The following is a 12146-nucleotide window of genomic DNA, read 5'->3' as shown; positions in this document are numbered from 1 at the left end:
CAGCCGGGCACCACGCATCCCTGGGAGGCAATTGTGAAGCTCTAAGCAAATGCCCCGCCCCGCCTCCACCGCCACTTAATCTGGGCTGGTAACTTTCGCTTAACTTCTCCTTTTACCCCGTCCCCTGCGGCGCGACAGTCACCCACTGGCCAAGCCCACACCGCCCCCCGCCCCCATTACCCCCAAATACGGCCGACCTGGTTGCTTGACTGAGGAGCACCAAAAGTGATTGCGGTTTTCAGAATGAGAGATTTTAAAACGTTTTTCTGGCCGATCGCTCTGGGAAGGGCAGTGCTCTGCCCCCTAACCCACCCCGTGGAAACTGCTGCTCTGCGCCCAAACTCCAGCACCGCTGCTTGCAGCGGAAGGCCGTCCCCAGGATGGGTCCCCAGGATGGCCCTGCAGACAGGACAAGGGTCTCAAGGTCTCGGCTGAATGGTATTTCTTGCATATAGTGTAGTACTTTGCAAATGCACAAGTAAAGAGAATGAGCTGACAGGAGCTCAAGGGCTCAGCCAGCTGCTCAGAAGAAATCGAGGACCAAACAGTGCATATAAGCGTATAAGCAATGGCTAAGCTTCCCTCCCAGGGGGCAGAGTTTTAAATGGGACTCCCCTGTCTCTTTTACTTGCTGCAGGTAAACAAAACTACCTTGTCAGGGCCACGTCTCATTCTTGTAGAGGACCCTAAGTAGGCTACCCCTGGAGTCCCATGACAACCGCGGGCGCTCACCCCACCCCATTAACATGCCTGCGTCTTTGTCCCAGTGGACGTGGGAAGAGACACCCCGACCGCCTTTGCTTAGAGCATTTACTAGGAAGGGCTGACAATGATGAGTTTGTCCTGTGTCCCTCGGAGATGTGTATGTATGGCCTGCAACTCAGCCATGGCCTTCTCGAGGACCGGAAGCAATGTCAGCGAGAAGGACAGGGCCTATCTCCTCATCTCTGGGGGAGGACAGCTGTCCCTTCAGGAACTGCCAGCTAGCAGACACAGCTGGCCTCAGGCCTTTTCACAGAGCCCAGGCTCTCTCCTTCTTCTAACTCCCAGAGCCTCCTTCTAAAAGGCCCAGTCACGCCCTGGGCGGTGGCTCAGTTGGTTGGAGCGTCTTCTTGTATTCCAAAAGGTTGTGGGTTCAATCCCCAGTCAGGGCATATATGGAGGTTGCTGGGAATCGATGTTTCTTTCTCACACTGATGTTTCCCACCCCCCCTCTCATCTCACCCCCCACTTCCTCTGTCTCTAAAATCAGTAAATATATATCCTCGGGTGGGGATTAAAAAGAAGGCCTTGTCACCTCTGAACAAGTTGGATGGAGCTCAGCTCTTTCTGTTACTGTTAATAGTTGCCGAAGGAAAAGTTTTCACTAATGTCTGGCCCGTTTATCCTTCGCAGGGCCGTTCAGACAGGCTATTTGGTGAACGGCGGGTTTTCTTAGACAAGCTAAGGTGCGAGGTCACTTGCTTTGTCATTCTTCAAACAGTGTCCCTTAGGTTGTGGCAAAGTTCTCAGAGAGTTTAAGGAGGCAGTCAGAGGGCCACCTCTCAAGTCCTGCCTGGCCCCTGTCTGGATGAGGGGTCTGTCCTCCAGGGGTGGGCAGAGACAGGAAGGGAAAAAGGGACCAGAGGGGCGAAGCTCCCTGCGGTTGTTCTTCTATAACATGGAAGTCAAAACCGGCCTGAGTGTCCCCCTCCACGGTTCTGTTTGAACCCCCAGGCCAGTGAAATCTGATTCTTCACTAAGCATGCGTCCTCCTCAGGCTCAGTGGTCAAGACCGGGCGTTGAGATGAGGTGTGTGCGGAGTCCCCTGGGCTCAGGGACAGGAAGGAGTGTGGCTCACGGTGTTGACCAGAGATTGATGAGAAAGATGCCCAGGCCGTTTTCCTCATCCACGGTCAGGAACATCTCTGCATGCCCATGAGCTCATGTGTCTCTGGGGCCACTGTTTCCTCTTCCCGGCCTTCTGTTGAGCTCAGAAGGGGCTCAAGGAAAACAGTGCAATGGCCGACGACTGTTCACAGGGAGGGCAACGGTCACCCCAGGCCTGCTGTGTGCTGGGTCTTCAGTCTCAAACAGTGATTGGAGGGAGTCTCTGATCTCAAGCAGCCAGGAGCCTGTGAAGAACCCCATCAGTAAACAGTTACGTGACAAGGACAAAAGAACTGGAGGGAGTGGGGGCGGGGGGTTCCCGGTACCCACTGGACACTGGGCACCCACTGCAGACACTGAGGCCTGACTGATGAGGGACATTTGCTAGGTGAAGAGAGAGTTGGGGAGAGGGTGGCAGAGCACGTGGCGAGATTCAGTGCAGACTCAGAAGCAAAGGGCAAAGTCTGGGTGCAGGGAGAGGGCTGGGAAGATAAACAAGCCCAGAGGGGAGTAGAAAGGAATGTGGACTTCATCCAGGGGATATAAAAAAATGAGTAACATTATTTACAGATAAGGAGAGACACTGGGTGGCTGGAAACGGGGAGAGATGGGCACTTTTCACTCTTACACACATTTGTACCTTTTGCATTTTGAACCATGAAAATTATTGCTTGTTCTCAAAATTCAAAATTAACATTATTTTAAAGTATAATTTTTAATGACCCCTTTCAAACTGTCTGGCTAGGCTCCGGGTGAGCAAAACAGACAGTAAACATGCCTACCAGCTTCTAATCTATGAGGCGTTTTCAAAGCTTTATATCTTTGGGTAGATTTCAGAAGATGTACAAAGAAATAATTATAACATATGCAAACTGATTGTTATACTAAAGGTGTCGGCTTAGAACTTTGCAAGCACAGGTGGGGGCTGGGGGGCGTGCCGTGCCTGCAGGCTTGGGGAGGTATTACGTCAACAAGGTTTTGGTGGGAGGTAACCTGTGAACCGGGATTTGAAGAATGCAGTTTGTTTGTTTGTTTAATGGAAAAGCGAGGAAGAGCACTTTAAAGAGAAAGAGGCTTTTCTGAAAAATCCTGAGGTGTTCTTGGAGGAAAACAGTTTGGAATGATGGTCCAGGCAGCATGGGAAATTGTAGGCCGTGAGACTACCAGGCAGCATGACACCAAACTGTCCTGATTTTGCATGCTGGATTAAGAAATATGAATTTCTTCCCTAAAAAGTTCAAATACGCCCTCATGGGCATTGGTACTCCGGAAGCTGGTGAATGTGTACCTTTAGGATAACTGATGTATTATTCCAAAGAGCGGGGCCGGGGGAGGGGGAATCTGAAACTTAATAAGAAGAATGTTTTCTATTTTGAGTTTTTCCTCCCATAATTTTTACTGAAACGTCCTAATTTCTGCTGGTTAATATAAGAAATGAAAAAATATCAGTATAACAAGCAAATAAAAGTGGGACAACTGAGAAGTAAGTGAGTAAGCTTATTCTTTTTTCTCCTGTTCATAGTTGTGACCTGTATGTTTTAGGGAACGTATTTCTGTTACCTGACAGGTCCCAACATTTACGTGCTGGGATTAATTATTATTCCTGTTTCATCTCTGCCACAGAAATCGAGGCTTCCTGATGGTGTGCGGCCCCAAACTTTGGCCTACCTCCTGTTTTCTTTGGCTTGTGCAGTTGGTTTTATTTTATTCAATAGGGAAGTTTCTAGCTTGGCCTGAAAACCCAAAATATCTGATCACGTGAGGTCTTATTCTGCATGACAACAATCAGCTGGACGGGACAGGACCCTGTCCCCTTTGGGCATCACCACCCCCACCCCTGGCCACCCTCCTGTGAACCCGGCTTCCTGCCCTTCCTGAGTTCAGCCCCAGCCCTCTCTGTGCCTGTCCCAGGCAGTCGCTCCAGATGTTCACCAGGGGGCGGTGTCACCAACCTTTTGGAGAGCAGGGTGGGGAGGAAGTGCTTGCAGCTGGTTCTTCGGATCCGAGAAAGGAAGCACTCTTTTCCTTCCTGGAGAGTAAATCCTAAGGCACAACTTCCCTTGACCCAACTCAGTAAAGAGTGGGGACTAAGGGTCGCAGGGAGGCCAAATATTTTGAAAATACATTGCGGAGAAATAAAGCCACCCTTTTCTACTCCCTACCTTTGAGCAGTTCGTGGTTGCCGCCCCTCAGGGTCTAGGAGACAGAGTGTTATTCGGTCCTCACAGCAATCCTGTGTCAGAAATAAGATAAGGTGTCTATTCCTGTACCAGCTGAGACACTTAGAGTCCCTTGACCCACCTAGGAGCCCCCACCCAGCAAGAAAGAGGCAGGTCCCCACTATGATCGCTTCCTCACACTTGCCCCTTGAGGAAAGGCGCAAGGAAGGTACAGGCCAGAAGAAAGAAGTTGACAGGTGTCTGTCACAGCAAACCTCCTCCCTGCAAGGTGACTTCCGCCAGCTGGGACTCGAGTGTGCACCTGTGTATCCGTGAGCACAGTAGAATCTCAGTTTATACTTGACCAACAATAGACACTGCAGGAAATTTAATGGGATGGGAAGGTCACCTCGAGCCCTTTGACATCAAGGGCCAGGTTGTGGGGGGCTGAAGTTGATGACCCTGAGGGCCAGGGACCTTCTCAGGCCTTCTTACCACTGGCCGACCTGGTCCCCCAGGCTCCTTCAAGGACAGTGACCGCCTGTCTCTGCAGCTTGATTTTGAGGATGTTATCAGTCAGGATGCAGATTTCTGCTTCCTCCCTCCTTTTCAGTTGCTTTTTCTCGGTGATTGTTTTCTTTGGCCGCTGCAGGGAGAGGTGCTTTTCATCCCAGAAGCCTGTGCCCTGCTCAGGGGGAAGGAGGGAGGCCTGTGGCCTGATCCGGTGTCTGTGAAGGGAGAGAGTGTCTTTGCCCCACTCAAATATTATGCAAAGTGTCCCCTCCCCCAGGCTTACTCACAAAATAACCTCCATTGCCTGGGCTCCCTTTCACTCTATTTTAGCACCTGACAAAGCCTTGCCCATTTTTCCAGGGGAGGGGGGATTCCACAGAGCCCTCCTAAGAGTTTGGACCAATTGTCACTTCTTGTGTGGCTTCCAAGTCACCAAAGTCTAGAGCGGAGATCACCTGGACACCCAGCATTAGCTATGTGGCGGTGTTGGGGAGGGGCAGGGGATGTGGAGGAGGTGGGCCAGAGCAGGAAAAGCAAGTGCTTTGGGTCCACCTAGAAGAAAAGCAAGACCACAGGTGGGGTTTGGAATCTGCAGCAGTGAGTCGGCCCCCGGAAGGCCCAGTGCACCTGGAAGGCCTCTCTGTGGCCGTCTCCCTGTTTCAGGAATGGGGATAATGACATCCACGTCCTGGTGTTATTAAGAGAATCAAACCCCGTGTAGGACTGAACACCTAACAGGGCCTGGAGTTTCCTGCAGCAGGAGTGTGTCTCTCCCTCACACAGCCCTGCCTCCTGTGCCCCCCCTCCCCCCGCCCCAGGGCCTGGAATGTGCCTTTCAGGGACTCCAATGCCGGCTGAGACCAAGAGGGAGTGTGCGGTAAGTCCCCGCCTCACCCCCACCCCGGAGACCACAGTCAGGGACTGGGCCAGTCACGGAACTGCCCAGGCTCCAAGGTGAAAATGACAACAGCTCAGGAAATACTGTGGCTGCAGCAGAAAACCCAAGGCCTTGGTTTTGCACATTGTATTTCTGGCCCAGCAGAGAGGCATTGTACCAATTAAGTAAACAGCAGTCTTGGCCTGGAACTCAAAAGACTTTTGGCATTCTCCTCCCCTCCCCTACCCTCCCAGCTCAGGCCAGAATCTGAAAGAATTCTTTGACTCCTCTCTTTCCCTCACCCTGGCACCCTCCTAGGCAAATCCCCTGCCACTTGGGGTTTTCTCACAGGCTCCAGCAACCCCCCCTCCAGGAGGCAGCAGCCTGCCTTCCCTCTCACCTCAGCAATGCCCCACCCCCAGACCCAGCCTGTCCCCTCTGCAGCTGGGGGGCCTTTTCACACCGCGGAATGGACCCCATTGCCACCCCTCCACTAAGATCCCATCAGAAGTTCCCCTCACGCTCCCTCACTGCAGGGGGTCTTCTTCTGACCGCACACGCCGCCTTCTGCCTGCCTGCAGCACGGCTCCTACGTGGCAGTTGAGACTGCGACACTGAAGGCCCCAAAGCACTTGACTCCTGTGCCTTTTCTCTTGGGGCCGCCCCTCAGCGGGAGGCAAGGGGCAGGCCCGAGATCTGGGTGACTGTGGACTGTCCCAGCTCAGTGTCAAGCACAGAGCGGGTGCTCCAGGAGCACTTGCTGGGTGACTGTCTGGTGACAGAGTCTGTGATGGAAGGGAGGAACTGATAAGGGAATGGCACCGTACCACCAAGCACCCCTCGCTGACGCTCCAAGACAGAGAGCTAAGGTGGGGTGGGGACGGGCCCAGGCAGGCCACCCACATATCGGATCTCAAGCCCGCTGAGGGCCCCAGGAATTCCCGGGAACCTTGAGTGCTAAGGGGAGGACGGACGTGGCCTCCGGGGCTTGAGCATCTCCTTCTGGGCTGTCTGCCTCTCCTCTGTCCTTATCCACTCATCGGAGGTCCACTGAGTTCCTACCACGTGCCAGGCACCGAGGATGCAGCCGTGCACCAAACGGTCCACGCTGTTACCGAGCTTACATTCCCATGGGGGAGTGAGGCCCTGAACAAGTGAGCGTGGACTGGGAAGGAAGGGCCGAGTGGGACAGAGGGGGCTGGGAAGTAGAGCCAAGCACTCTCATGGGGGGCGGGGCTGAGCAGGCTCCGCCCCTCCTCTGCTTCAGTCTCCTCCATGAAATGGGCTGAGGATGGTCCCTCACCATCAGGCACTGTTAACACACAACGCAGGCAGTGCCCGCAGTGGTGTCGCATCTCACTCTGTGTAAGAGCCCACAAGGCCTGCGTGACAGCTGTCCCCAGCCCCCAGCTCCCTGAATTCATCCCTTCCCCACTCTGTCCCCAAACTCCCTCTGGGCAACCTGCTTCTCTTCAGTCAAGCCAGGCAGCACCCAGGACAACCCCCTCCCTCCCAGATCGCACCTCAGGCAGCCCCATGACCAGCTGGACCTCAGAGCCACCTGGTCAGGGTCCTGCCCTCCCCACCACCCACACACCCCATGTCTGCCCTCGGGACATGGGCAGCCAAGGGCAGCAGCGGCAGGTTCATTCCGAGTGACCTTTCTAGTGCTGCCAGTAATCACGCAGGGAGACCTCGCTAACACACCTTCCTGCAAGGTGCTGGCCTGTGCAAGGGGCTGGGGCCCACGTGCCACCCACAGGTATTTGTTTTCTGCTGGCCGTGAAATGATAAACAGGGACCGATTGTGCCCTAGAAGCACCGCCCAGCTTCCTACAGAACTCTGCGCTGTTTTTCTTTCTTGCCTTCTTTGTTGCCCTTCCTTTTCCTTCCTCCCCTAGCACCGGTCCCATGCAGACCTCAGGCTGGGGAAGGTATGGAGGAATCTAATTCTAACACAGAGTAGAATAAAAGGGGGCTGGGGCTCAGGACATGCACGAGGTTGATCCCTTCCAGGGGCTCAGATCAGGGAAAGGCTCCTGGAGGAGGTGGCCTTGAACTGAGTCTTGAGAGAGAAGCCTCGTTCCAGGCCCAGGGCTGGGCACAGGCCGGGGGATGGACGGTCCTGGCCACTCCTTCTGACATGGGGAAACTTGATCAGGAGGGGTAGCAGGGCTGAGGGTGGGGAAAGCAGCAGCTTTGCCAGAAAAACAACCTCATGCCTCCGCTGGCCAGGACAGAAGGCGGAAGGGATTCCTATTGTTCCTGTTTCCTCCCAGGGCTGCTGACCGCCAGCGCCTGACCTTGAGAGCCCGTCAAGATCAAGAGGGAGGCTGCTAGAAAATTCCTCAGACTCCATAGCAGAGCGAGGACAGATGAATGCACATCTACCTCCCGATTTTACAGCAGATGCTGGGCCCAGAGAGGCGGTGTGATTGGGTCACGGCCGTGCAGCGAGGTGCTTTCCTGAGTCCCTGTGTCCTGCTCACATGGCTTCCCGGGGCTGAGGGCCCTTCTCCCTCTGTCCTGTGTTGGCAGAAGATGGTTCTGGACCCCCCACCAGGCGGGACAACCCTGCCCCGCCCCCTATGAAAGTCTCACAGCCCAGCCTCAGTGGGGCTCCAGGGCAAGGGATCCAAACTGATCTGGTGAATAAACGAATGAACACAGATTGAGGCACCTGGGGTGATTAAGGAAAGGGCAGATGGGCCTTCCTGGATGTCACTAACAGTTGTTATGGTAGAGTCAGGAGGTCCCCTGCATGTTTGCAACAAGCGAGGGCTGAGCCCCCTGCCAGCCCTCCTGGGAGACCCTGGGGCCTTCCCTTTGGTCCTCAGGCTGCCCGTTGGTCCTCAGGACATCCTGTGCACTGGAAAATTAACAGGACTTCTGCATCCCTATTCACAGATGAGACAGTTCAGGTGTTGGGAAACCAGCCCCCCCAGCAACCTGAGTTCAGGGTAACAGTTCACAGCCCTTCCTCTGGAAGAGACAAAAAGCTACAAACCCTTTCCTGCCCCTCTAGCCAGGCCCCTGCGCTAAACTCTTCATCCCAGTCCTCTCTGCCTCCTGGATCCCCTCTCCCTGCTGCTCTCCAGCCCCTGCCCCCACCCCAGCTCCCCTGCAGCAAAGGTACAGGTGGGGCTCTTACCCTGAACCTGAACCCAGAAGCCACTCTCAGCAGGTAAAGGGTGAATTTAGGGGAAAGAGGGGAAGCATCCATGGGGGATGGTGAGGCCTGTTGTATCTCCTCCCCCGCCCCCTCCCGCCTGGTCCAGCCCTCCCTCTCTCCCCCCACCCTGCTCTCCCAGGGGCAAAGAAAGACTTGACTTTCAGCTACTATGCAGCTGGGGAAGAAGAACACTTGATACCCGCCCTGCTGGGCTTTTAGTGCAATCCATATTTAATCTTCCAAATAACCCTGGGAAGCAGGTACTATTTACTGTGCAAATGAAACCAAACCAGACCTGAAATTCAAAGGGGTTGAGGAACTTGGCCCAGGCCACAGGGATGGAGGAGTTGATTCCAGGTTACGCCAACACGCTCCCTATTACCCAAGGTGGCTTCCTGCTTGCCTTGGGGCTTTGGCTTGTGGCCCCTGGGTTCTGGGGTGAGAGGTGGCTCCTTGGGACACAGTTACCAGTCAATGGGAAGAGGAATCATGCCAAGGAAGTGTGGCAAAATAAACTCAACCACAGCAGCTTAGGGTCACAGGTCCCTTCCCCAGCCCAGCCCTGCGTCTCCCCTTGTACCTTGATCTTGTCAAGTCAGCAGCTCAGCAATCTCGGCATCTCAAACATCCCAAGTATGACGGGCTGGTAAGCACCTCGCCTTTTTTTTTTTTTTTTTTTTTTTTGGAGCGTTTCTAAGTACTTGGATCCCAATATTGGAACCAAGAATGCAAGCTGGATGCCATTCCACACTCAGCTTCCCTCTTCCCCAGTGCTAATGGGGGCCTGGGGGTGGGGAGCAGAAATGCAAGGCAGCTGGATCCAGCAGAGAGAGCTCAGTGGAGGGCTGATTTCTTGGCCCCTGGTCATAGCCCGGGAGGGGAATCCCCTACCTTCCCTGCACTCCAGCTTTCCCGTGCAACCCAGATAATAAGAATAGCATCCTTGGAGGGAAGCGGGAGGAAATAAAATGGAGTCCCAGTAGTCAAGCTGGCAAGTTACTAAAATCAAGTAGGTAGACTGAGGCCCGAGGAAATCATTCTATTCTCGCCTTAACTAGCCTGGGAACTTAAACTTTTGAACTTTGCAGTTATGTCTGGAGCTACGTATACATACACCCTCTAGATAACCCTCTGATGAGCCCCCGAAGGACTAAGGGAAGAATGTCCCCACGTCCAGACTGCGGCACATCCTTTATCCAGGCCCACCTGACATCTGGAAGATGGACATTTCGGACCAATCCAGAGGCTAAGGGTACAGGACTGAGTCTTCTCAAGAATGTATGTTTTACTGTAAGAGCTCTTAGCTTTTCTTTCTTCTTGGGAACCCTCTGGGTATTGCCTTGTCATTGATAACAAGATGAAATAATCCAGGCGCCCATCAATAGATGAATGAATAAAGAAGTGGTGGTACATATATTCAATGGACTATTACTCAGCCATAAAAAAGAATGGTGGCACACCATCTGCGACAGCCTACGTAGACCTAGAGGATATCACGGTGAGTGAAATAAGCCAGTCAGAGAGAGACAAATGCCGTATGCCTTCACTCTAAAGAGTAAAATACATGAACAAACAGCACAGAAAAAAAAAAGAACGAAGGACTCTCTGATTTATTGCAATGAAAACACTGAAGGGCAAATTCAAGCCTGATTTTGTACGGAAAAACGATGATGACAAAGAAAGTTCATAAATAACTTACATGCTTTTCTCTCCTCAACTCTAAAGATCTCAGAAGAGGCAAATCACCATCCACAACACCAGCTGTCTCTGGTTCCCGGCTCTGAGTGTGGGCCTGACGATAGCACTTAACTCAGGGTCCTTTTAATGATTAGAGATAAGTAAGCCAGCCAGAGAAAGACAATACGTGTGTGCAACCTAATGAACCAAACAAACTAACAAGCAAAACAGAGACAGGCGCATAGACACGGGGAACAGACTGAGAGCTGTCAGAGGGAAGCGGGGGAGGTGGGGGCTGGGTGAAAAGATGAAGGGATGAAGCCAAAACCAAACCAAAACCAAAAAACAGACCCAGACAACAGTATGGGGATTGCAGAAGGGAAAGGGGTTGTGTGGAGGTGGAAGGGGGCAAAAGGTGGGTTACATCGGGCTGGGAAGAGACGTACTTGACTTTGGGTGGGGAGTGCCCAGTGCAGAGAGCAGATGTGTTAGAGAGCCGTACACCTGAGAACTGTATGGTTTTATTAACCAATATCACCCCAATAAATTAAATTTTTAAAAAGCATAAAAAGAAAAAAAAAGATAAACACCTATAGTGTTTTTCCCAATGGGTAAGTCCCCTGCAAAAAAAAATAATAATAATAAAATAAAATAAAGGTGTTACCTCACACTTTCTACTTCGGCAGTGATTCTAAACATTTCCCTCAGGAGGGACAGCGAGAGGAAACACAGGATCTCTCTCCAGTGCAGATGGAGAGAGGCGGAGAAAGCAGATCTGTACTGAGGCGGTTCACTCCGGAATCTTTGGCCTGTTGGCTCGGCCAGCACTTGTGCCCTGATTTTTAAGGCTGCTGTGAACCAGACACATTTGTTTCTCCAGCCTGGTCAACAGGTTACGCAAGAGGAATCACCTGAGAAACGCCTCAGTTAGCAAAAGCGCCACCAGTCGTGGAGGTGTTGAATTCTGATCCTAATTCCGTCTCTAGAGGGAGTTGCAGGGTGGAAGGCACCAAACACCCCAGGGGCAGGACTCAGCCAGTGGGCACCCACACGTGCCCAGCATGGGGCTGGCACCCTGCTCAGGCCAGACCACTGGCTCCCACCTTGAAGCCCCCTGGCCCTTGCAAAGGGCAGCAGTCTCTAGGGGCCAGCATTCCCCAGCTCAAGGACAGCAATAGCTCTTTCAGGAGCTACTAGTAAAAAATCTCCTATTCCAAATCAGAGGGTCTGGAAATTTCCATTCTTAACAAAGGGTGAGCTGAGGCTCCCGCACACCGAAACCTCTTCTGCTGGGCTTCTAGAAATTGACCCCACCTGGAACCCCCCAAGCAGTGTTCCAGGTGAGTCAGGGCCGTTCTACCTGTCCCTGGGCCTCAGAGCCGCACTGGGCTCCTCCTGCCTTGTCCCACGGAGGTCCCCCAGCTGGCCTTCGCTTGCTGTACGAGGTCCTCAGGGTGGACCGGATGCTGTAGACAACTAAGGCAAGGCTAGAAAGGGAGGTGGCAAAAAATCTTCACACACAGAAAGTTCAACCAGCTGGGGTTTTATTGAATAATTGCGCAAGGGAAGGATACAAAAGAAGCCTCAAAGTCAAACACACAGAAGAAAAGAAAAACAAAACCTTTAAATTTCAATGTTCAGTAAATGGGGTGGGGACCTGGATGTTGAAATGACATTGTAAGAGATAGAAAAGGTTTAAAGGTCACCTGCAACACGGGTGGCCCATCCCAGTCAGTGACCACTCGGGCTGAGCCTCAGTCTGGGGTTCACCTTCTGTCCCTCGAATCTGGCTCCCAGGACAATCCCTGTCTGGTTTCGACTTTCGAAATTTCTGAGTTAATTCTTAACCAGGCTTCAGGAAGTTCAGAGCCAAATGAAC

At 52.8% G+C, this 12146-nt stretch overlaps 1 protein-coding gene across 1 annotated transcript; it reads right to left on the bottom strand.

Moving 5' to 3' along the window:
• Positions 1–17: 17 nt before the first annotated feature.
• LOC128779415 (uncharacterized) lies at positions 18–11993 on the bottom strand. The gene is made up of 8 exons (XM_053913103.2): positions 11974–11993; positions 11628–11754; positions 4524–4713; positions 4304–4350; positions 4032–4102; positions 3822–3898; positions 1298–2114; positions 18–399 (listed from the first exon to the last, which is right to left on the bottom strand). The coding sequence occupies exons 1-7, from the start codon at positions 11991–11993 to the stop codon at positions 1984–1986; spliced, it is 663 nt and encodes a 220-aa protein (XP_053769078.1). The 3' UTR covers positions 18–399; positions 1298–1983.
• Between the last annotated feature and the right edge of the window lie 153 nt (positions 11994–12146).

This window comes from Desmodus rotundus, chromosome 10, assembly GCF_022682495.2.
Source record: "Desmodus rotundus isolate HL8 chromosome 10, HLdesRot8A.1, whole genome shotgun sequence".
Classification (NCBI taxonomy): Eukaryota; Metazoa; Chordata; class Mammalia; order Chiroptera; family Phyllostomidae; genus Desmodus; species Desmodus rotundus.
The sequence above is the reverse complement of the archived record's forward strand: the minus strand, read 5'-3'. Positions and strand labels throughout refer to the sequence as shown.